General features: G+C 37.7%; 1 protein-coding gene and 2 pseudogenes across 3 annotated transcripts in view; 1 reads left to right on the top strand and 2 right to left on the bottom strand.

Annotated features, from left to right (window-relative positions):
- The window catches only part of LOC144665785 (failed axon connections homolog), a 60,266-nt pseudogene extending 43,141 nt beyond the window's left edge, over positions 1 to 17,125 (bottom strand).
- LOC144665772 (failed axon connections homolog) overlaps positions 1 to 23,943 on the bottom strand; it is a 67,078-nt pseudogene extending 43,135 nt beyond the window's left edge. The window contains exons 1-2 of the transcript XR_013573017.1: positions 23,514 to 23,943; positions 21,309 to 22,055 (exon numbers count right to left, since the gene is read on the bottom strand). The product of XR_013573017.1 is annotated as a failed axon connections homolog (transcript). The remainder of the gene's footprint in view (positions 1 to 21,308; positions 22,056 to 23,513) is intronic.
- Positions 1 to 26,378, top strand: part of LOC144665680 (uncharacterized) — a 96,439-nt gene that overhangs the window by 38,178 nt on the left and 31,883 nt on the right. The window contains exon 10 of one of the 2 annotated variants that reach the window (XM_078526966.1): positions 8,305 to 8,777. The exons of the other annotated variant lie outside the window; for it this stretch is intronic. Within the exon in view, the coding sequence (XP_078383092.1) occupies positions 8,305 to 8,618 (314 nt within the window). The 3' untranslated portion in view covers positions 8,619 to 8,777. Of the gene's footprint in view, positions 1 to 8,304; positions 8,778 to 26,378 lie in introns of those variants that run through there. 2 annotated transcript variants of the gene reach the window in all.

Genomic DNA, 26,378 nt, shown 5'->3' with positions numbered 1-26,378 from the left:
ACACACTGGACATCAAAAGTACCAAGAGAAATTGGAAGAGAAATTGTATTTCTGGAGCCCTACATTTTATTCTGCTGTGACGAGTATTTTTTTGCTTTGCCTGTTTTTGGTTACAATCGATACAGGTTATAACGGTCAAATCCTATAGGTATTTACCAGTTGCGCGCGGTCAAATTACAAACATAAGCGCTTTCAAACTTCGGGAAAGACTTCTATATGAGTGGGGATTATTTCGGATAGAGATTTGCCTTTCAAATGTTTTTTGGGTTAATTTTGGTCGGGATACTGTATTTGAAAATGTTTCAGTGCATACCAGAATACCACATAATAAGACTCTCAAAACATAGCAATATGAAACCCAAAACAAGTCCTAGAGCCGTAAAAAACATTGCAGGTCACTAAGCATTATGTAAAAGTGTTAAATACAAAACAACTTCTACAAAACAGACCTAAAACCGAAAAAGTCTTAACCTTTTTTTCTCCTTTTTTTTAAGACGCATATATCTAAATTTATATGTCCATGAATTTATATTCGTATGGCCTTATTCTATTTTTCGTCTGTGATTTGGGTTGTAGGGGGAATTTTCTTGGGAAAGGCCCATTTTGGAGAAAGAAAGGGGGGCCTCTCTCCGAAATTCGATAAGCTTCGAGTATATATGTATTATTTATGATTTTTGGTGGGCAGCGGTTGGGGTTACATCACATTCATGTGGCCGATAATGTTTTTTTTTATCCTTTCAAAACCACAAACCTGCTTGTCCCGGCCAATGTACTAAAAAGTAAATAACCAGCACTAATCATACTCAGGCTTACAAACTACTGACACGGAACGACAAATTAAGGGGGCTCACAACAGTTCTAATCTTTTTTAGAACTTTTACATTAAAGGGATTCAATAAAACAAATTTATTTTTACAATTTCTTGGGAAAAGCTACTAGCTCGATCGTCAGTGAGCCGAAATATAATCATATGACGTCATCGCCTGTTACTATAGCAACATGATATGGATGTCAATGAGAGCCATCATGAAACTTCTAACGGCAATAGCGCAAAAATTAACTCGGTGACGCCTATTTTTCTGAAAATTATCCAATTCTACATAAAAAGGGGAGCAATTATAAAAAGTTAAAAAAATTCTCTGGAGCAGATTTTATGTAATTACTCAAAGCCGTAATTCTTGACTAGCTAAAAATCCGGTCCAGAGGATTTTTTTTTAATTTCACCTGTAGTTTTCTCTCAAGCCACACTACCTAATTTTGAATTAAAAATGTGGGGTCACCGGACTTGTTTTTCAGTTAAATTACTTCGCGTTTCAAGAAAAGCCACGCGTGATCCACGCGCGTTTAAAAATCTGACCTATACAAGATCCCGTCTTTCGCATGCGTTACCTTGTCTGCTGGTTAATGCCCTCGATTTGCTTAGAAGAGTCGCTTGCTCGCTTTCATATTTATCAGTCATTAAGTTGACCTGTAAATCGAGTGCCGTTAATAAATAAAGTAAACTAAAACCACAGACAAAGCTGCCTAAGGAAAGATAGAGAAGTAAACGTGTATTGCATTCTTTAGTTTCGGAATTTCGTAGGTTTGTCCACTCCGGGGTCTACACGATCGATTGTAGCGCGTACATAATAATTTTTTCCTTGGCACCATGTATGCTGATCGGCAAACATTTTTTTTTCTTCAGCTAATAGTAACAATAAAGACTTTTTGCGGCTAAAAATGTCGTGAATATGCGATTTTCTCTGAAAACTGGACGAAAATAGACTTCAACAAAACATTTACGCGCCGCCTTGTTTGTTTTTCTTTTTCATGGCTGAAAAATCCCGCGAGTGACGCGCGTGATTTTCGAGGTTTGGTTCCAGGCCTCAGGCGACCGTAAAACTATTGTGAGCCGCCTTAAATCAATTAAAAGGCCGAAATCGTGTAACAAGAACGATTATTATTAATTCAAAATATTGCTTCCGTTTCTGATTGGCTTCAGTCCCCGGTTAATTCAAGCTAACCAGCTAGCGCTGACCAAATTTGGAAGAAGTTCCTAATATACGACGATTGACGTCTACATGACGTCAATTGTCCAATATCAAAAATTATCCGATTGCAACCTTGTTCCCACGTTACACGGCAACTGCTCTGATGCACAACGATTGGGAAAATGGCGAGATTTGTGCGACGAGCAGAAAATCACCAAATTATTAGAAGACAAGGGAAAGAAAAGCAACGAAGGCGAGTCAAACGATTTTTTAAGCGTATTTTCAAGAAAAATAAATTTCTAAACCAGCCACAATTAAATTCTACGTCAAAGATAGCAAGAACGATGAAAACCTGTACTAAAAAAACATCGCTTTGTGTCATCAGAATTGGCTTCACTAGACACTTCAAGCAACTGCTAAATATCGACATTATAAATGACAGGGAATTTTAACCTAGGTAAACCAGTTGTGAAGTTTAAATCAAATTTTAAAGCGAACGTTGTTGTGTATTTGTGTACCTTGCGTTCTGTGTAAACCCTATTAAATTCATTTTCTGCATTTGTAGCTCTTTAGATGAATAATAAAACAATTATTGAATTCGGCTTTCGTATTATATGAAGAATTATGCAGATCCCGGAGGGTGTTATTACCCTCCTCGATCTGCATAATTCTTCATATCATACTCAGCCTCATCCAATATATATATTTTTTACATTTATACATTTAATTACTATTTACAGACAAGAATAAACTAAAGGACAGCTTAGATAACATTGACTTATAAGTTACAGACTAAAATAAAGAAAAGGAAAAAATAATTCAATACAAGAATGCAAAATCAAATAAGGGCTTCTACCCTGTAAGGGTTTTTTTTTTTTATAACATAGTTTGCCGGACAAACTGTAATACAAGTTTGCTTTTTCTTAGTTACATTTATTGGAAATGGTTAGCTTACGTTTTGATTTGTGATTTGCACGTACTCTTTTCAATAGATAGTTTACTTTTGAGGAAAGCAAGGAAGGCTTCAAAATAGTACTGTTCTTGTTCTCTTGAAGCAGAGTAGATGTAATACTTGGCGATAATCAGGCAGAGGTTTAAACCAAGTTGTTGGCCAAAGTTGTTTGTGAAGCCGTATAATGGTTTTGTCGTTCAAGTCAATAAAATCGTCGTTTTTAACATTCCACCAGTGGGAAAAGTTTTGCCAGAAATATTGCACATCCGGGCAAGAAACAAAAAGATGTTATAAGATTTGTTTTTGATCGCAGAGATGACATTTTCCAATAAATGCTAACAATATGATAACAATAGCAAGGTATAGAGTTTTCCACAGGGAAATACGTGGGATTGCTATTAGGAGAGGCGAAATGATTATTTGGTTTAATTCTATTTATTCGCTTTTCCCGATAAAAATATAGAATAACCAACAAAGAATTTTAGTGACAGGGTTGTTAATATAAGAAGAGGGTCTGAATCAGGGTGATGGATTGTTAGCTATCAGTCAATATTCAGGCCTTTTCTCAGCTATTAGTAAGAGTTTTAATTTTGTCGGCCTTTGTAGAGAATTTGTGATCATTTGAATATTTCCTAAGGTCCACTGTATGGCTTCGATTATAAAGCATTTTTTTATTTGTCTGTCTTTGTTTTCAGTCGATACTGTTTATAATTATTAAGTCCTATCTGGGCATTTACTGGTTGAGATGACATTACAAACTTGAGCCTTTCAAAATTCGGGGAGGAATTTTATGAGTGAAGGGTTATTTCGGATAGAGAATTGCGACCTAAATATTATTCTGTTAATTTTGGTCGGAATACTGTATTTGATTTTTTTGTAATGCACACAAGAAAACCACATGATAGAACTCTGAAAAGATAGCAATATGAAACTGAAAACAAGTCCTACAACCGTAAAGCAAACATTACAGGTCTCTAAGCATTCTGTGGTAGTGTAGAATATAAAAAAGTTCTACAAAAGGGCTTATAACCGGAAAAGTTATACCTTTCCTTTTTTAGAGCTATAACTAAATGTATATGTCCATGAACTTATATTCATAAGACCTTATTCTATTTTTGTCTGGTATTTGGGTGGGTGGGGGACTTTTTTTGGGAAAAGCCTCTTTTGGAAAAACGAAGGTGAGCCTCTTTCCGAAATTTTATAAGCTCTGAATATTTATTATTCATCAATGATTTTTGGTGGCCATCGGTTGTAGCGACATCACATTCGCCCGCTCTATAATGTTCTCTTTTCATCCGTTTACAACCAGATACCTGCTTGTCTCGAGAAATGTGCAAAAAAGGAAATAACCAACACAGAGTCATACTCAGGCATATAAACTACTAACATGGAACAATGGATTAAATCGATGGAAAGCGCGGGATCGTGTATCTAGAACGGTGATATAACAATAGCAAGGTGTAGAGTTTTCCACGGCGACGAAATATGTGGACTGCTGTTAGGAGAGAAAAATGATCATGATTGTTTGGTTTATTTTATTTATTCGCTTTCGCTGATAAAAATATAGAAAATCCAACATAGAAGTTTGGTGACCGGAATGGCATTATAAGAAGAGGGACTGGATCGGGGTGATGGATTGGTAGCTATCGGTCAATAATCAGGCAATTTCTCAGCTTTCAGTTAAAGTTTTAATCAGGTCTCAGCTGTTAATAAAATTTAGTCATTTCTTAGCACTTTGTTATTTCTGAGATATCATAGTTTATTCAACCAGATCAGGTAATTGTTAAAAGTTGTGTTTTTTTAAAACAGCACCAACGTTATTAACCGAATAGTGTTCACTATCTTTTTTATCCCTACCGTGGAATAAAAAGCATTGCACATTACATTACAACGACCTGTCGTCTACCACTGCCACCTTCCAAAGACCTCTAAAAAAATTGTCGATTTGACTGAAGGCCAAAACCTCTTCGTTCTCAGTGCACGCGAAAGACGTGCATTTCTAAATCCTGATATTAGCAATAGAGGAAATATTCACAAGAGACCAATGAAAATAGTAGGCTTTATGTTCTATCGAGGGATGTCTTGTTGGTTTCTGATCCTTTTAAGTTTATGATAATAAATCAAACGCGAATCAGACATAGACACGTGATCAGTATGGAGTGTTTGAATGACGATGTTAAGTGTTTTTTTCTGTTTTATCAACATTTGTTTTAACCTGAATGTTTAGTTAAAAGAAATTACGGACTACATTCTGACGACATTGCGACTCTTTCATCCAACATCCGAAGAGCTCAAAAAGCACTTTATTATCAGCACATGTTAGGGAATTTTGAAAGAGTTTCATCAATCTACAGCTATGATTCACTATGTAGCTCTTTCTCTTCACCGTGTCGAAATAAGCTTAAAAAGCCTTCACAAGTTATTTATTTTCGCAACTTAAAGAAGGAACGCAATGCAATGACCTTGTCGACCAAACGACACAAATGACATAAAGCCATGGGTCCTAAGGCGTTTTCCCCATCAATGTACATTTACCCAGGAAAAAAAAGGATTCCACTTTCAGTTCAAGTGAGTGGTGGCATTTACAAGATATTCAGCCAAAATTCAGCATTCTTACTCGAGGATTTTTTTAAATGTCTCAACTGTTAGTTTAAAATAAAACGTCATTTATCAGTTGTTTTTTTCTTTTTTTTTTTTGGAGGGGGGGGGGGGGAGGTGAGGGGGGCAGTTCTAAAATATCAGTTTACCCCATCCCATGCCTTTAAGGAGATTTAACAGTGGCCGAAACATCGGTAAAAAGGCTGATCTGTCACGAAGTTTATTATTATTCTGTAAGAGTTGTATGGCCTCACATCCGCTTAATACTGGACAACAAACGTAGCGGTCCACACTTGTTGGATGTAGTTGAAGAAATGTTCTCATATTTCCATAGCATAGAATTACATGATACCTATTTCTGCGATAGACTACCATCCCATTTAGGGGAAAGTACAAATATTTCTAGCCGCTTAAGGCTACAGAAACCGGGTTAAGCTCCGGCAAGTATGGGCCACTTGGTTCGAGACTTCCCCCCCCCCCCCCCCCCTCCCTTTATTTCTGTGATAATATTCATGTAGTTATTTACAGTGCTTAGAGTATTTTACGGTTTTTAGTGCCCAGGACCCGACCGCGCTTAAAGTAAGCATGATTCGAAGGCTGATTGTCTATGTCGGTCTGGAACCTTTTAAAACAACCCAACCGTATTACACAACTTCTTGGTGTTCCGCAGATGAGACAAAGTATAGCTACGAGAAACACTAAAAGCCTTATTTATTGCAACTGTGAAAACAAAACACAGAAATCAGTTCAAAGCTGGGGGGAATACACGGTGAGAGTAGAAATTAGGCAACTGTTTTGCAACTTCTCATATTTTTTTTTATATTTTAGCAACGTTTTCCCTCTCGAGCAACTTGTTACATTTTGAGCAATTTTTAGACCGAAGATCTCCGAAAATTATCTGAGTGTTGTTCAAAGGTCATACGAACATTTCCCAAGATCAACGAATTTTGCCGAAGATTTTCGAGGAACATCTGCAGACGTTTGAACTTTCGGCTCATTCTGCATTAAAACATTACAAAACTCGTCAGCAAACATGACGCCATCGATATCTTCACGATTTTTCTCAGTTCAAGAAATCCTTGTCATTGAACAAATTTTACTCTTAAAATGTTATAAAGATACTTATTTTGCTGTAAAATTGCAAAAAAACTGCTTGGAAATCTTACCTTCAAAAGGAAATTAGCATATAAAGAGAGAATTTTTTTTTTCTTTTACACAAAAGTGATCCTGTCTTTTTCGATGGCAAAGGAGAGAAGGAAGAATAGCTTAAGAACTAGAAGTAATATACTTTTAAATCAAAAGAAACTTTTTTTGGATTTTTGGAGCAATTTTTGAGCAACTGGTTGAGAAATTACCGGCAACTTTTTGGAAAATCTCGAGCAACTTATGGAAAGCCCTAGTAGAAATTAGCAATGTCAGTTACCTAAGTTGACCGCATGTAAATGTAAAAATGTAAAAATACAGAATTTTTAAGCTAAAACTAAATCTGTTTTTTTCCAAAGCAATCATAAATCTGGGAACCAGGATTAGAACAAAAAGAAATCCTTTTTTTCGCGGATTCTGACGGTACTTTTGGTGGATGAAGAAAATGGAAGAAGTTAATAAGAACTGACCAATATAATTTCTGTCAACACGGTAGACATTGTTTGTTTAACATGATGCGATAGTATGTTATTGTCCCGTTATTATTTGTTTGTTGCTAGAGGCTTGGTCCTTATCCCAGGGTTGTGATATGAAATCTGCTATTAGATAGTTTACATTTTATTAGCTTTGTGTTGTTTCTTTTATAAACACGAAGTTGGGGGGAGGTTGGGGGAAGGGGGTGAAAGCCTGACACATGGCTACGTTAGCCAGAGCATGATCAGCAAAAGAATGAACCGCATATGTCATGCTACCCTGAGAATTTTTTCATATGCGCTTCTAAAAAAGTTTTGTAAAATTGATGCTCGTTATGAATTTTTTTTTTTATAATGATAATGATAATGTATTTATATAGCGCATTTTTCATATGTATATGTTCAAATGCGCTTTACACGTACAGGTGTACTGTAATTTTACAACACAATTGTAAAGGCCAGACCACAACACCGGGAGCTTCGTGCCCTAATTACGAGTGCCCTGATTAAGAGTGTTTCATATTTCAAGCCTCAAAGCTGTTAAATTGGCCTTTTTACTCTAAAATCAAATTAAGTGTCATGACAAATGATGATATAAATACTGTAGCTTCAAGTCTGGATACGGTCAGCTTTTGTCATAGCTTGAGTCAAGTTAATCCACCCTTCCCTCTCCCCCTAAAAATAGAAAAGTAAAAGGAAATCCTCGAAACGTCCCTCTCTCCGCCTCGATCAGTCTATAACTTATTACTTGCCTGGTGTGTTTCAAGGAAATTAGTTCCTCCATCCTTTCCAACATCCTTGCTTAAGTTTTTCTATATTTTAATTCAGGTACATTAATCATTAATTTTGTTTCATGATTTGAATTTTATTATACCATGTGTAACGCAAACCAATAATTAGTTCTAATTTTCAGGCAAGAAAATGACGAATTAGAAATCTTTATTCGCTTTCGCTATTTCATATGCTATTTTACTTGTTAATTAGTATTTTACTTATTTATTAGTATGAATTAAAATTAATTAATTACCTAATTATTTTGTATGCATTTATTTTTAATACTAATTCATTATAACTTTTTACTTATTTGTTTAACTATTAAAAACGTTTAAATCGTTTGCGTGTTCTCCGTAATAAATATATTACTGTTTTTTTTTTTCTTATTATTCAGGGTCTGGTGGTGGTAGTTATGGTTCATCTTCCAATGCGTTCATATTTTCGCTTCGCAACAAAGAAGGTCTTGGACCATTCAAGAGTCTGGTGAAAAAGTCACAATATGCAATTTACAGGTACTCAGGTTATGGTCCAAGATTTGGTGGAGGGGCTGACATCCACATTTACAACAATGCAAACAGTAACACTCACTCATACACAGACTTTGGCCACTCCTACTCTCTTCCAAGTGGAGTACAAAGCAGTAACACAATCCTGGCTGGGACTAGGAACTTCACACCTGATGAGGTGGAGGTATTCTATCTTGGCTGACTCAAACGCTAGATCGTTTACACATATTTTATTTTATTTACTTAGTGTCATTGTTGCAGTTTATAAACCATTTAAGATTTGTTGTTGTCGTTATCACAAAATAGCCGTTTGCGGCAAGAAGCTCTGTTTCTTATAGAAAATACAGTTCTGTACGAAAATGTGTACATGTACTAATCACAACGAACATCAAAAGTTTTGTGGCAGTTGTTTGAAATGAGTGCCAATTTCGATATAGCCTTTTGTCCACTTCAAATCCGGTGTAGATTGTAAACCTACCCCTCTTTCTTTAAGTGCTGTGCATAAAGGAAGAAACTCTTGCAGATAGCAAATGCAACGTTGCTTCGGATGGGGGAGGGGGGGGGGGGTGGGGGTGTAATATAGTGTAATATAGTTTACAGGTATGCCACTAAAACAGAGGAAACAAAAAAAAACAACAAAATAAAACACGCAGACAATATATGTGAAAGTCCAAGGAGAACATAGACAATAAAACAAGTGGAAAGAGCACGTGTTAAGCATGTTTTCTTGACTCGATTAATAATCGTTTCCATAGGAATAACAAATCCGACAGTATGGCGGCGCCGGAATTCAAGTGTAAATTCTCGGAAGCCGCGCGTTTTATTCTCAGAAATCATGCAGTGAAACGGACGAATTTGTTGAAAGCGAACCAGTTAATGGGCATGTACTAGTTAATGGAATGTAGGCATCAAGATAAGCTACTTCTTTAGCATTTAAAATTTTACTGTAACAAAACCGACCACAGTTGATGAATTGTATTAAGAGTGAAGGGAAAAATAAACTTCGGTTTCGCCGGAATTTTTGACAAGTAGTCCGTGTGCGAGTGCGTTTCTACGTGGAGCCTTCAACAACCGTTGATAAAGAAGAGGTTTGGCCCGATTACCGATAATTTCAAATTCTGGGATTTGAGAAGCCGTCTTTCCGAAGTAAACCCGTTCTTTCTAAATTGACCTGTTTTTTTCGGGAATCATTCTCGTTCCCAGAGCCTCCTTTTCTTTTGGTCACGTGGTCGGCGAAACGGAGGGCTCTGGTAACACTGACTACCGGATGTCGTAAAATCCACGACATCCGTTAGCGCATGCCCACTGCATAAATGTTCGTCTGCGCTTGCTCAGTAAAAGAAAGGGGAAGGCTGGGGCTGACTGAGACGAGAAGAAAGCGAATTTTGAAAGAAGATACGAGATTTGAGTTTGACGTGAGCTGTACAGCAATCCTTGCTACAATTGTGGGAGGACATCAAGAAACAAGGAATGAAACAGGAAGCCGCCCTGCCTGCTGTAGTCGTAAAGTAGAACGACTGTCTTTGTGTTTTGCCCGCTGGTTTTGGCAATTCAAGTCGTTGATATTTTAACTTACACAATTCGATTCGTTTGGAACTCATTGAATTGCATGGCTGATAGATGTGTTCTTGTTGTGTCGTCCTACACGCAATATTATCTGACGGCAGATAGAAAAGTTAGAATCCAGAGGAATTGGAGTTATAGTGTTTAAACATGGAGTCGAGAATATCATCAGCTGATAACATTCAATTCTGACGGTTGATGATATATACTGTGAAATTTATTTATGGCCATGCGGAGGTATTGTAGAAAATTCAGAACTAAAAAAGTCGCTGATCGACGAGGTATCATTCTATTGAGCAGCGGTAAGAAATATCACATTGAATTTCAAAGTCTCCATGTATTCAAGAACTCCATTTAGTGTGTATATCTTGTATATAAGCTAAGTTGATATTGCAAATGCTTGCAATATTTTTAATGCAATAAAAAGTACAACCGAGTTACACCCAAACAAAGGTCTGCTTCGTGAATACGTTATTCCAACAAACTCCCAGTGTTATTTGGTCTTTTTCCGGTAACATTTTCAAACTTGCCCGCCCGCTACATCTTCAATTGTTTCGATGACCGGAAGAAAACCAAAATTGCGTAGAAGCGTTTCGTTTTTTACCTAATTACGCATGAAGGTTTTTATCAGCCAATCAAAAAAATCATATTTTTACCGTTACCAGGGCCACTGCGTCATGTCATTTAAAAAAATACGCGTGGCCCTGGGGAAGAGGACGATAGGGAATAAACTCGAGCTTAACACTTAATATGCTGAAATTACTCCAAAAAACGCGTTTTTTAACCGTTAATCGATTTTCTTGGCTCTACGGTTTTAAATTTCTTTAAACTTTGCTAGAAATGCACTTTCTGACACTGCAGTAAGTTTTTGATGAAATTTCCATGTAAAAATGCACAACATTTTACTTTGGCGCATGCGCATAGGCCAAAATTTTGACTTTACTCTGTGAACGCCTTCTACTGGCCTGAAACGTTTTGATCTTAATCAATGGAAAACCCTGGAAAGGAGACCATGATCAAGTACGGGTATATTGGCCTGTTTTAGCACCAATTTCACACCAAAAACTGATCACGTTTTTTTCGATTAGCTCTGTCGAATGCAGTCAATGTTCAAGATGGACACTCCTCTTAGCATATTAAGGGTTAAGCTAAAATACCTAAAATCCTAAAGCATGCGAAATTTTGCTCGATTCGGGTTGCTTTTGCTCCATAAATTGCAATTACATGAAAAAAGCGCATTAGGAAGAAATTTGACCTGTTCTCTTAACCCTTAATATGCTGAAATTACTCCAAAAACGCAGATTTTTGTTATGTGAAACTTAAAGAGGTTGGATAGATCTTTCCACAGGACTGTCCATCTTGAATATTGACTGCATTCCGCGACAGAGCTAATCGCAAAAAAACGTGATCAGTTTTTGGTGTAAAATTGGTGCTCAAACAGCCTAATATACCCGTACTTGATCATGGTCTCCTTTCCAGTGTTTTCCATTGGTTAAGATCAAATCTTTTCAGGCCAGTAGCTAACTCGAACTGTTTTTCGTTTCCCTTCAGAGTTCAAGTTGTCGGGGTTCTACTGTACTTTATACCTTTTTACAGATGTATTGAACTTTTCTAGGCTCGGAAACGCTATTTTCATCATCCTCCCTGATACATTTCGTCGAAAACGTTGATCTCATCAAGTGCAAAATGATAAGTGTTTTAGTGCTTAACAGGAACTTTCCTTCTGCATGAATTTTTTCTTAGCCTTCCCCTTTGCACGATATTTTTTTCTTGGCTTTTTCCCTTGCATGATTTTTTTAATTTTTTGTATTATCCCACCTCAAAGTAATTAGAGAGAAAGACGTCAAATGAATTATTTAAATGTTTAATTCACCTCCGTCTGTATAATAAATATATAAATATCTTCAAATCCGTTTATCGTTATAGATAGAAGAATAAATAATTTCCATATGTTGTACACCACCAGATGTTTTAGTGGAAAGAAAAGATGGCCAAACAGTTTTGCGAACAACTTCTTTCGTATGCCCGCTCCATAGTCAGACAACCACCGACAGTAAACAAGGGTCCTATAAACGAAAAGCAAAACAGAAAGTTAATTTAAAGAAAATCATCATTTTTAATACTACTACCGTACGAGTATTAAAAGTAAATGCATAAAAGGGATGAGGGATGTTATATCGAGTTAGCCATGCAATAACTAATGCAAAAGTCGAGCAGACATTTTCAAATTTCCTTGTGTTTTTGAAAAGTCAGTAGGAGTTTGATTAAAATTCAACTCACTTCCACTGCAAAAATTTTACTTAATATCTTTTTTGGTGTCGGCCCAGGGGAATTTTTTGTATAATCGGGTGCACTTAGTAAAAGGTTAATTAGTATTTTTTTACCAAAAGTGCAGAAAGACCTCCACTATAGAAGTACATAAACGACGGGTCTAAAAAGCCCGGAAATGATGTCATTGAGCTTTTTGATCTTGTATGACCTCATTTGTTATTCCCGCGTTTTGTGACAGCCATACAGTTATACGAAAACAAACAACTGAATAAAAATATCAGTTTTGAACAAATGCCTCCCATCACATAAAAGGCGATACCTCGACGTATAGACACCGGGGACATTTATATAAAAAATCGGCCTTGTGTACCCACAATCCGCGCCATAAAGACTTGGGACACCCATTTCAGCAAGTATAACGTGACATTTCGTCACGATTTCTCAGAAATGGAGAACCCCCCTCCCCCCGAAACCAATGTTGCAAAACAGACAGCAACGGTAGGCATTGGTTTTTCAAGGTACACAACATTGTAATGGGGCGGGGGGGTAATGATTGATTTTTTTCCTCTTCCGAAGTGCCAAAAACGACGAGTGTCCCAAGAAAAGTGGCGTGGATTGTCCGAAGGTGAAATCAAGGAAACTAGGGGAATTTATTTATTTCCTCCCAAACTGTGCATGTGCTATCCTTATCGGTTGCTCATTAAAACAGAAGCTTCTACAAGATCCCAATCTTATTTGGTAACGTTATTTCATGTTTTGAAATTAAGGAAAATCCTGGTTTTATATCAAGTCGGCCGAATATAACACTCCATAAAGCATATCACAGCCAGAACAACACAACAAAGTTCAATTTGTCAGCAACATGAAGCTTTTCTATGTCAATTGTCGTTTAATTGTGTTATAAATGTACTCCTGAACCAATTTTCACTTTTACAACAAGTTTAAAGCTCATTTGAAAAGCTAAATATCGCTTCACCATGGTGAACCATGTGGTTCACCATTGAAAATGACGTCATAATGACGTCAGGATTGCAGTTATCGATCGTTTTGACAGTAGCATTGGACTCGGCTCATGAAATTACCTAGAATACCATCTTTGTTGCCCTATCGTAGCCCTTTTTACGCCGAAACATCAATGGTTCACCATGGTGAACCATTATTATAAAAGGAAAATAATTAATTTTCTTTAATTAATAAGAGGTTCACCATGGTGAACCGTCTATAATTCGCCAACATAAGGCTCAACGTAGGACCAAAGGATTGTATACTAGGTAATTTTGGACGCTGAGTCGAATGCTACTATCAAAATGACAGATAACTGCAATGCTGACGTCATAGTGACGTCATTTCCAATGGTGAACCATTAGTGAAGCATGACACCATCTCACAATGTCACACCAAAAATGTACAAATACCATTGTTTTTTTAACCCAAAATCACAGTAGGGCGAAGAAAAGCATAAAACTGTTATATTTCGACCCAAATGACCGTCTAAAGTTTGGTAACGAACTCAGATGAATAAGAATGTTTAATTCTATAAAAATAAGGCATTTGACTGCAGAACAGGCTCGTCCATGTGACGATAAAGTTTTTGTCCGTCTACTTCACAAGGTGGTCACATGACCTTCTATTTCCGCTCATTGGTTTAGGTACTTAAGATAAATACTTAGGCCAAGTTTAATTTTGATCGGCCTAATGCAACTATTTTTGAGGTGTATGCACTGACCATCCAGACAGTCCGAAGGTGAAATCAAGGAAACTAGGGGAATTTACTTATTTCCTCCCAAACTGTGCATGTGCTATCCTTATCGGTTGCTCATTAAAACAGAAGCTTCTACAAGATCCCAATCTTATTTGGTAACGTTATTTCATGTTTTGAAATTAAGGAAAATCCTGGTTTTATATCAAGTCGGCCGAATATAACACTCCATAAAGCATATCACAGCCAGAACAACACAACAAAGTTCAATTTGTCAGCAACATGAAGCTTTTCTATGTCAATTGTCGTTTAATTGTGTTATAAATGTACTCCTGTACCAATTTTCACTTTTACAACAAGTTTAAAACTCATTTGAAAAGCTAAATATCGCTTCACCATGGTGAACCATGTGGTTCACCATTGAAAATGACGTCATAATGACGACAGGATTGTAGTTATCGATCGTTTTGACAGTAGCATTGGACTCGGCGCATGAAATTACCTAGAATACCATCTTTGTTGCCCTATCGTAGCCCTTTTTTACGCCGAAACATCAATGGTTCACCATGGTGAACCATTATTATAAAAGGAAAACAATTAATTTTCTTTAATTAATAAGAGGTTCACCATGGTGAACCGTCTATAATTCGCCAACATAAGGCTCAACGTAGGACCAAAGGATTGTATACTAGGTAATTTTGGACGCTGAGTCGAATGCTACTATCAAAATGACAGATAACTGCAATGCTGACGTCATAGTGACGTCATTTCCAATGGTGAACCATTAGTGAAGCGTGACACCATCTCAGAATGTCACACCAAAAATGTACAAATACCATTGTTTTTTTAACCCAAAATCACAGTAGGGCGAAGAAAAGCATAAAACTGTTATATTTCGACCCAAATGACCGTCTAAAGTTTGGTAACGAACTCAGATGAATAAGAATGTTTAATTCTATAAAAATAAGGCATTTGACTGCAGAACAGGCTCGTCCATGTGACGATAAAGTTTTTGTCCGTCTACGTCACAAGGTGGTCACATGACCTTCTATTTCCGCTCATTGGTTTAGGTACTTAAGATAAATACTTAGGCCAAGTTTAATTTTGATCGGCCTAATGCAACTATTTTTGAGGTGTATGCACTGACCATCCAGACAATCCGCGCTATAAAGACTTGGGACACCCATTTCAGCAAGTATAACGTGACATTTCGTCACGATTTCTCAGAATTGGAGAACCCCCTCCCCCCGAAACCAATGTTGCAAAACAGACAGCAACGGTAGGCATTGGTTTTTCAAGGTACACAACATTGTAATGGGGCGGGGGGGGGGGGGGGGTAATGATTGATTTTTTTCCTCTTCCGAAGTGCCAAAAACGACGAGTGTCCCAAGAAAAGTGGCGTGGATTGTCCGAAGGTGAAATCAAGGAAACTAGGGGAATTTACTTATTTCCTCCCAAACTGTGCATGTGCTATCCTTATCGGTTGCTCATTAAAACAGAAGCTTCTACAAGATCCCAATCTTATTTGGTAACGTTATTTCATGTTTTGAAATTAAGGAAAATCCTGGTTTTATATCATGTCGGCCGAATATAACACTCCATAAAGCATATCACAGCCAGAACAACACAACAAAGTTCAATTTGTCAGCAACATGAAGCTTTTCTATGTCAATTGTCGTTTAATTGTGTTATAAATGTACTCCTGTACCAATTTTCACTTTTACAACAAGTTTAAAGCTCATTTGAAAAGCTAAATATCGCTTCACCATGGTGAACCATGTGGTTCACCATTGAAAATGACGTCATAATGACGACAGGATTGCAGTTATCGATCGTTTTGACAGTAGCATTGGACTCGGCTCATGAAATTACCTAGAATACCATCTTTGTTGCCCTATCGTAGCCCTTTTTTACGCCGAAACATCAATGGTTCACCATGGTGAACCATTATTATAAAAGGAAAATAATTAATTTTCTTTAATTAATAAGAGGTTCACCATGGTGAACCGTCTATAATTCGCCAACATAAGGCTCAACGTAGGACCAAAGGATTGTATACTAGGTAATTTTGGACGCTGAGTCGAATGCTACTATCAAAATGACAGATAACTGCAATGCTGACGTCATAGTGACGTCATTTCCAATGGTGAACCATTAGTGAAGCGTGACACCATCTCAGAATGTCACACCAAAAATGTACAAATACCATTGTTTTTTTAACCCAAAATCACAGTAGGGCGAAGAAAAGCATAAAACTGTTATATTTCGACCCAAATGACCGTCTAAAGTTTGGTAACGAACTCAGATGAATAAGAATGTTTAATTCTATAAAAATAAGGCATTTGACTGCAGAACAGGCTCGTCCATGTGACGATAAAGTTTTTGTCCGTCTACGTCACAAGGTGGTCACATGACCTTCTATTTCCGCTCATTGGTTTAGGTACTTCCGATAAATACTTAGGCCAAGTTTAATTTTGATCGGCCTAATGCAACTATTTTTGAGGTGTATGCACTGACCATCCAGACAATCCGCGCCATAAAGACTTGGGACACCCATTTCAGCAAGTATAACGTGACATTTCGTCACGATTTCTCAGAAATGGAGAACCCCCTCCCCCCGAAACCAATGTTGCAAAACAGACAGCAACGGTAGGCATTGGTTTTTCAAGGTACACAACATTGTAATGGGGCGGGGGGGGGGGGGGGGTAATGATTGATTTTTTTCCTCTTCCGAAGTGCCAAAAACGACGAGTGTCCCAAGAAAAGTGGCGTGGATTGCAGCTTTTATTGAATCCGCGGAATAAATCGGGAAAATATTGTATATGTACTTAACAATAAGTGTTTTCCTCCAACATGGTTCGAATGCTGTGAGCAATGGCTTTTTCTGTGGCGCTCGAATGAGAATCAATAACTACTTGGAATTCTTTCTCCAAAAACTGAATACAGAAATTAGAATCAGCGATTTCTTGGCCATTGAACTCGATCCACGGCATTTTCCCCTTCTTGAAAAACTTTAAACGATAATCATTTTCGTACGGGATCTTTGTCATCCGAAGGAATGTTTCCAACTTTAAGCATGGTGGAGAACCGTTCACTGATAAATCAGTTGGAGCGAACTGATGTAGGACGACTAAACAAGGCTTGGCGGGTTTCTTGCTCTTTTTTGATATCTGCATAATTAAAATTTTCTGCGACTTTTCTAACACACTCCAGAAACTTCGGAACTCGCTTCTACTCGACACTGAACGCTGTAACTGTACAACAACTCTTTTTATTGCTGGTATCGAAGTCTATATATGGTATATCCGCTAACTAACTGATAAATTCATAAAAAGGACGTGATGATCAGAACATCTGTCAGAGTCTCCTTCCCATGGCCACAATTGGGTGTTCAGATGTTATCATACTTTTACTTTTTACGTTTTTTTCGTACTTTTACAGGTTATTTTACGTATTTCCGTATAACAACAAGCTAATTTTTTTGGTAAGGCGTGACTCAGGTGTTACATATTTAAGACATGATATATGCGTGACATATTTATTTTTGGGGACCAAGGATTAAGTACTAAATCTGTGGTCCCCCAAAACAATTTTTAAACGAATTTTTAAAACGAATTTTTAAAAGGCTAGTGTGGATAATTCGGAGTGTGGATAATGCGGAGTGTAGAAAATGCGGAGTGTAGAAAATGCGGAGTGTAAACGCGCGCATTGATTTTTTTTACTTACCTTGTTGTTCCAGTTCTTTATAGCTACAGAAAACACTATAAAATTGCATGATTGAGCTATGAAAAATTAATGTGGTGATGCATAGCTTGGACTTAATAAAAACGTCGATTCTTTGATTTCATATTTGTTACTGTTCTTTATATATAGGTATAAAATATATGCGATTAAGCAGTGAAAATTAAATGATCGATCGCTTTTTCAAAGAACATGAACTACTTGTTACTATCGTTCATTGACTGTAATGCTTCACTCGTTGAATTCCTTCGCTACCGTTCGTTTCTTTATAGCTGCAAAAAAAAACAATGTACGATTTTGCAGTGAAAATGTAATGATGCATCGTTACTTTTAAAGAAAATGGAAGCTTGTTTTTATGTAATGTTTAATAAATGAGCAGCAGTGTTTTATCAAGTTTAAAACACGAGGCGCAGCCGAGTGTTTTAGACTTGATAAAACACGAACTGCTAATTTATTGAACGGCTTAAAAATCTTCTGATGTTGATCAACTCATTCTTGCACTAATATTTAGATTTGGGGTTATTTTGGCCTAGAAAATTGGACGTAAAGTTTAGCCGTGTCTTTATCAGATATAAAGACACTCATTAAGCATTAATTTCTTTTGTATATTCTTTATGAATTATTAATGAGTTTTTTAACGTTAATTGAGAATAAGGTTATTGTTCTTTTGTTTGCCTGTAATAATTGCAATACTTGATATAACCTTAAATTAAATCATTTTTTTACTTTTACTCCTATTTCTTACATTTTACACACTCGGCATTTTCCACACTCCGCATTTTCCACACTACGCATTTTCTACAATAGGCAGTTTAAGATACGCTACGGCGAGGTGCTACTACGGCTACCGTAACCGAAAAGGTCTGGGGAGAGTACGTCTCGGCAGTCCGCCAAATTTAGTGTAAAAGCAAGGCGAAATACAAAGGAACATAGGCTAAGGAGTTGAAAATCTCTTTTATTTAGTTTTCCACAGCCGAATGGCTTCGCTCAAAAAATATATAGTTGTTGTTTGCTTTGTTAGGACTAACAGAATAGTTCTGAGCGAGAGATTCTTTCTACAGCAGCAATACACAACAACAATTAAAATCGATAAAATGTTTAATTTTAAAAATACGAATATCGCAAAGAATAACGAGTTATGAACTGAAATAGACCAGTACTCACCAAAGCAAAATGGTAGCGGATACTTATGCAGCTATAGTACATCTCCACTAAACTGTGAAGGCAAAAAAATCGCACGCTCAACACGAGTACTTTTCTTGTCCATACCGACACTTGCACCGAACGAATTCGTCAAATTCAGGATAAGACTTTTTAAGCTTATGAGCGACAAACGCGATAATTCTTCGACTACAATCAAATTCAAAGGATACAGTATTCGTTGGAACTCTTAAAATGCTGAGAAACTCGTTGAAAAAGGACAGAGAAGCGAATAAAATCCGACGTACTACCACTACGGCAAAACCTCCCGACTCGCGTAGTCAGATTTCACTCTACGGCTGGACGTGACTGACTCACATGCGCAGTATCTTATATTTGGAGAAAATTACTTCCGGCAGCCGTAGTAGCGCCTCGCCGTAGCGTATCTTAAACTGCCTAAAATGCGGAAGATAATACGGCAGGCGTAACCGAAAGATACTTGTAGCGCACTGAAGGTTCTGACCCTGGTTATTTCACGTACTGTCGCCAGATGACAGTCCCTCGAACTTCAACATCACTTGGTTTGAAGTGGACTGTACCTTACATTTACCGTTGCCAGATATCAATAGCAATATTTTGCTGCTTTAATTTATTATAAAGCTAAATTCTTTTACTTCGACTTCGTACAGCAAATGCGATCCAGTGATAATTGTTAGTTGCGCAACACCGCACATGGGAGTTCCGTGTTGTACGCGCTTAATCGGACAATAAAAACTTCCCATTCAGATGATGTTCGTTATTCCTCATAGATACACTGCAATATTCATAACCAGAGGAAATGGCATCAAGAATCCGTCCTGTTTTAGTCATCCTAAAATTACGCTGCTGCACTTCCACGCAGTTACCGCCAAGTTTAGGTGGTCGCGAAGAGAAGTCGGTACGTAATGAAAGAACGGAGAATGTCATCTTCATGACTCTTATCTTTAATTTTTATTTTTAGCGCAAATAATGCGATGTTAAATTAACGATTAATGAAAACGTTTCTTCAATTGCCCCCTGTAAACTTTATCCTTGAACGACTTTGAATACAGGACCACTGAATCTCATGGTCTGCCAAGTTAACTGCGTAAGATGTATTTCCGGTCCCTCCTAAGTTCAGCTGCGTCTCGCTTTCGAAACATAATCGGAGTAGTTTTGAGAGGTATTATAACTTAAAAATAAACTTTCTGTAATTGTTGATTAAGAGGGGAGTCAAGAGTGTCTTGTTCTAACTCCGTAAGCTGATTTAGTCTAAATTCAGTTGCAATCTGACCATCTGCCACACTCGCGTGTTACTGTCGGAATTGATGTCCACGTTTCCCCTTCCGTTAACCCTTTGACACCCAAATTTTCCCAAAAAAAACGCTTTTTTAGCCGCTAAACTGAAATTTTGGTACTATGGTCTTGACTTTACCTCAACTTTGCTAAAGAAGCACTTTTTTACACTTTAGTAACATTTTGATAAAGATTCTGTGTAAAAACATACAATATTTTACTTTGGTGCATGCGCATAAGCCAAAATTTGGACTTTTTTTTTTTTTTTTTTTTTTTTTTTTTGCGCTGAACCGTTCCAAATTTTTTTTTGCCCCTTTTGCTTCCTTTTTTTTCTGCCTTCCTATTCTCCTTCCTTTCTACTCTTCATATCCTTTCTTTTGGCCAAAAAAGGTTTGACGTTGTCATTGGAAAACACTGAAAAGGGGACCTTGACCAATTACAGGTGTACTGGCCTGTTTAAGCAACGATTTTGCACCAAAAATGGATTGTGCTTTTCTTTGATTAGCTCTGTCAGAATGCAACCGATATTCAAAATGAATAGTCCTGTAGAAAGGTCGATCCAAGCTCTGTCAGATTCTTATCACGAAATTCCACTGACGTGCTTATTGATGACGTCACAAGTGAATCAATGACTGCACCTCCAAATAGCGCCTGAATGCGCGTTTAGGAGTGAAAGGGTTAAATGCATCCTCTTAAGTTGCGCCCCTCAAAATCCCCGTCTCATTGTAGTCATAAATAGACGGTGGCAACTAATGCTGTAATCTGTGGAACATTTCCATCCTTTCGCATGTCTAGAGGGAATTATATCGCTCTGCAATTAGCTCAGTGTGTCGGGCTTTTATTTAACCAGTCCACTGCGGCCAGCCTTGATCGTGTGTGGTTGTGCACGTTGCACTTAATTGGCGTTGTGACCGCGACTAGGAGCATCGTTTGGTAATTCAGTTGTTTCGCTATTTGTTTGATGAGGCTTAAAGCTAAAAGAAAAAAGCTATGCAGGCGGTGTGGTAGTGCCTTTATTAATTCATACACAACCCTTGGTTACTGTTGGAGCACTGGCAATGACGCATAACATGTAAAGTTGATGATTACATTTTTAACCTTTTCAAAACTTTCAAAGACAGAACTACTAATCATAATGTAAAGTTGATGATTACATTTTTTAACCTTTTCAAAGACAGAACTACTGAATTCATAATGTTAATATCGATATGTGATCACTTAATTAAAAGCAATTTATATTACCCCTGTCATCCGGCGTTGGCTATACACAAGACCATGCTTGCCCCTTAAAACATTTTATAAACTAAAGCTGTTTGTTAGATTGTTTGTTGAATTCAAACCCTATATATGCGACAATCGGAAAGGATATTCACAGAATTGCTCAAGAATAAAATTCAAATTTGAATACAGTAATAACCTAGTTTTTAGTAGCGGTGTGTATCAATCATGAACCTATAGCATGCAGAAGGAATCTTGTTTCTTTAATCAGATTTATGTTTCTTTGAAATTTTATCATTCCAGTCTGGATAATACATCTCCTTCATTCTCTGAGCATGCTTCTCAAGATTCTTCGCTGTAGACTTGGTGAGTTCAGCAAAAGGACTTTGTGGACAGTCCCAAGTGGATGCAGCGATGAAGGCGAAAACTGCAGCGTCAGCAAGGCAAGGCTTTTCTCCAAACAGGAATTTTTTCTGGCCCAATATTGCCGATACCGCTAGCAAATCTCTCTCAGCTATCCCATACAGATCTTGTTCAGAGTGTCGACCGATGCCGTGGGAACACAGATCACCCCTGACCTTTCTTTTTACCATGTAGAATATCAGATATCTGAGTGGCAAGATAAGATGACCGAACAGCGTCCCTCGCATGTGCCCGGCATAGTCAGAGAAACAGCGGTAGTAAACAAGGGCCCTGTGGGAGGAAATAAGAAAAGCAGTTAAGTTTATAATCCTAGAAGAGGTGCTCTTCAACATCAGCCTAAAATACAACAGAAAGACTACACTATTATTTTGCAAAGCATTTTTCGTGACACGTAGCTCTCGGAACGATGGTTAATTGCTGGTTTTCACTGTCACGCAAGTAACGATACTGTCACGCGCAGCAAAAAATTAAACCAAAGCTATTGAGTTAAACAAATCAAGAATTTTACAGGTTGTAGAAAATAACAAGATAGTCTACGTATCCAAGTCTCAGGTCTGTACGGTATTCCGTACTCGAGTTATCCGTCATAATATTTAACGCAAATTTAGAGAGCACAGTATGGAAACGCCATGTTGGATCCCATGTGGAGGGGCACCAAGATGGCCGCCGGAAATCAATGAAAACATCTGGCTGGCATTCACTTCTGCTATAAAGCGCGGTCAGTTCACCTTCGTGAACACGTAAACATTCATATAAACACTTTTAGTAAAGCCTCAGTTGTTCAGATCGTTAAAAATAACAGGATGAGGCATTCTTTTTAAGCATACGTGGCAGCCTTCAGGCGGACAATCTGATGTCGTGTGGCGCAAAACTCCGAAATTCAAAATGTTATTTCTCAAAGACGGTGGATGCTATCGAGCTGAAAACCTTCAATAAGATATATATTTAGGACGTCTAATAGCTAGTGAAGGATAAAAAGTCAGGGGGCTCGCGATTCTGGATTTAGAATTTTGATGACGTCACGTGAAAACCAAGAATTAAAAGGGTGACCTTTCTGTGACTTTCTTTACCAACGTTTCTGGCTTTTCTTACTTGTCTTACTTCATATCAAACCCTCTTGTACTGCAACATACCAAATTTTAACAGAAATTACTTTCAAAACCAACAATACGCTGCGACACACTTTATTTACTTTATCAGACATTTAATCCAATTTTGAAATACCTGTGAATTACAGACACAGCGCAGTCACGAAATAAAGTCACGCATTTATTTCACGCAGAGAGCCTGCTTTGCATGCTGTGAGTCGGCTAGATGTGCTGCCTAAATGAAATGCAGCATGCTCTACCTGTTGAGCACCATTGCCTAGTTAAAAAGTGTGCGCTTTGAGACATGCAGTCGTCAACATATGCGAATTAAAGAGCCTGTCAAAGTGATAGCCTCTTCGACTGTCTATCAAAAGACAATCAGACCAAAGCTAAACCTGCACAAAAACTTACAGTAGCACATCGCAGGGCTGAAGGAGAAGGTGGGGATTAGGGCCATCTTTAAGAAGACTGATACAACGTCAAAACGTGGCTCGAAATGACATTAAACTGCACGGCGTTTAATTTTGTTGTCTAAGTCTTACAACATGCACAACTAATTGGCATTGAATTATTATTTTCAACATTTTCTGGAGATCTGAAAGTTAGCTCCAGCAAACTGTACCCCAAACACTACACTTACCAGTAAGTGTTTTCCTCCAACATTGTACGGACGCTGTGAGCAATGGCTTTTTATGTGGCGCTCAAATGGGAATCGATATCCACTTGAAATTCTTTCTTCAAAAACTGAATACAGAAATTTGAGTCGGCAATTTCTTGCCCATTAAACTCGATCCAAGGCTTTTTTCCCTTCTTGGAAAACTTGAAACTATAATCATTTTCGTACGGGATCTTTGTCATGCGAAGGAAAGTTTCCAACTTGATACAAGGCGGAGAACTGCTCACCGATAATTCCGAGGGAACGAACTGATGTAGGACGACTGTGCCAGGCTTGATGTGTCTCTTGTTGTTTTTTCCTTGTAATTTCTTTGCGAGGAGATAAATGACAACAAATGATACTGCAGCAATGCCAGCATAAGCAGATATCTGCATGGTTACAAATGCTAGATCGCTTTGAAATACGTGTACATGTACCTGTGAACTACTCAGCTCCTGACGTTGTCACGCAATCAGGACACGATGTTCAGTTTATTTGCATCTGCTGAGTCATGCTCTGGGTTCTGTAACAATCAAGAACGGACAACGGACCTGTGGAACGGTTAAATTACCAACTATCTCCTTGAAAATAATAATGGAAAAGTGGAACGCTGGATATGAATTGGAAAAAATTTGTTCTTCGAAAAAAGGTTTTGTTACAAATCAAGGCTTGCTATAATAAATAAATCTGTGGAAAACAACCACCATCGGCATTCGGTATAATCATACTCATGTAATTATTATTATTTATTGTTTGTTATTTAATTGTTGTTTTGAATGTTTTGCTTTCAACTTCAGGCGCGTGATGACTTCTGGATTGTGCTCGTTATATCGGTGCTGGGATTTCGTTATACGTACTCGGGTGCACTTAATTGGGTTTCTGTTCCGTACGTTTAAACTTTACTTAAGCCGGGGAAAAATTACTTTTATTGGGGTCATTACATCCATTGGATCCACCGAACGATGGTATACGCCTTAGGTCCAAGGACTGTTTTAATTTTTGTTGGGTTTCTGTTCCATACGTTTAAACTTTACTTTAGCCGGGAAAAAAATAGCGTTCGTTTTACCGCGTGTACTTTTATTGGGGTCATTACATCCATTGGATCCACCGATCGATGGTATACGCCTGATAGGTCCAATGACTGTTTTAAACGGCGCAAATCCTAGAATGGAATTGATCCAACCTATTGATGGTATCACTACTTGTAATGAAAACCCATCACTCAGTTAGGAACGGGAAAGTTCACCCTGGGATCATAGAACGTACGGACCAAGCACGCGGGACATCGATTAAATGTGAACTTGAAACTGATATTATCATGTGTTAGATGGCTTGCAATTCTGTCGCTGCATAGGAGGCAAATAACAACACTTATTCAAAAATGTGTGTGTAAACAGTGCCAAGGTTAAAGAAAGACTGCTTGCCGTCTAATTTTGTCTCTGATATCATCAGTTCAACTGATCATACCTATATCCCATAGTTAGTATCAAACCGTGACACCCCATTATTCTTTAACAGTTGAGCCCACGTTTCAGCGGTGCTGCATTTAGAGCGCGCGAAAGCGAGGCTTTCGGGTCAACCTTTCATCGCAAAGAGAGAAAACATCGAGAGTTTAGCGCACGATTTAAAAACGAAATTACAATAATAAGTGCCTCTGCGCAGTTTGCCTTTTTCTCAGAAGAAAAAAAAAACTACAGTTGCTGAGCGGAAGCTGCCCTTAAGTCATTTGACGAAGACTAAGCTGAGAACGTGGCTTTCATACCGCGTAGGAACAGCCAAAGATTGCAGTGCTTCGAGTGATGGCAGCAAACGTGAACTAATACACATCGTTACTTCTTGCGCATTTTCCGTAATTAAAATTACTTTTTTACCTTTTAAAACTTAAATCGCTTCATATATTCATATATTAGCTATATTAAAAATTGATGGGAAAACGACTTCACTGAGAAGTGGCAGCTCTTAGCCTCTGATGTAAAAATTACTAATGATGTTTCCTCTCAAAACACGAATTCCCCAAACACTCGACCCGAGTCTCCACAAGCTGCAAACTGGTCTTCCATCCAGAAAGCTGCAGATAAGTTTCCATGTTTTACTATAAAGAACATGACAAATTACTTTATTACGAGAAAATCAGGTGATGATGAGGATAACAAAGATTATAAGAATTTGAACAGTAAGGCGTTTGGGCTATGCAAACATGGCCATGTGCAAAACATTGAATTTGACACAGAAGAAAATGGAGACACGATCTATATAAGATGCGAATGTCTGCCAGAAATAAAAAAAATAAAATAAAATATAAGCTTAATGTTTCTATGATTAATTCTGGAGAGCAAGCCTAGCCTGGTGAAATCACTTATGCTTGGTTCAGTCCGTGTCCAGCAGGTAAAGGTCCTTACGCCTCCTGTAAGCACCTTGCAGTTTTATGCTTTGCCCTAATGAAGAGTTTGTAAGATTAGGGCAGAGCAGAGAGTTTTCCACCTGTACTGACAGACTTCAAGCATGGCACCAGCCACGTGAACGAAAACTGGAAACAAAATCTTTATGCGAAATAGACTTAAGTAAAAAGGTTTATGCCAAAGAGAAAGCTGGAGACAGAAAGATTCTTCACTTTCCCACACTTCCGGTATACAGAGAGAAAAACACTGAGAAAGCAAACCAGGATCTGCTGGAAAAAATGCAGGACGATGAATTAGAATGTGTTTTTTTCAACATTCTGTCACGTGAAAAGCATCCTTCAAAGCTTTCATTTGAGACCACAATAACTGCCAGTAACATTAAATGGAGTTCGTTAAACGGCAAGCAGAATCAAGAAAAAGCCTTTTGTGGATGCAAATGAGAGGAAAAGAA

Source organism: Oculina patagonica, chromosome 9 (assembly GCF_052425735.1).
Source record: "Oculina patagonica isolate OP01 chromosome 9, crgOcupat, whole genome shotgun sequence".
NCBI classification, from domain to species: domain Eukaryota; kingdom Metazoa; phylum Cnidaria; class Anthozoa; order Scleractinia; family Oculinidae; genus Oculina; species Oculina patagonica.
This window is presented reverse-complemented; position numbering and strand designations above follow the sequence as displayed.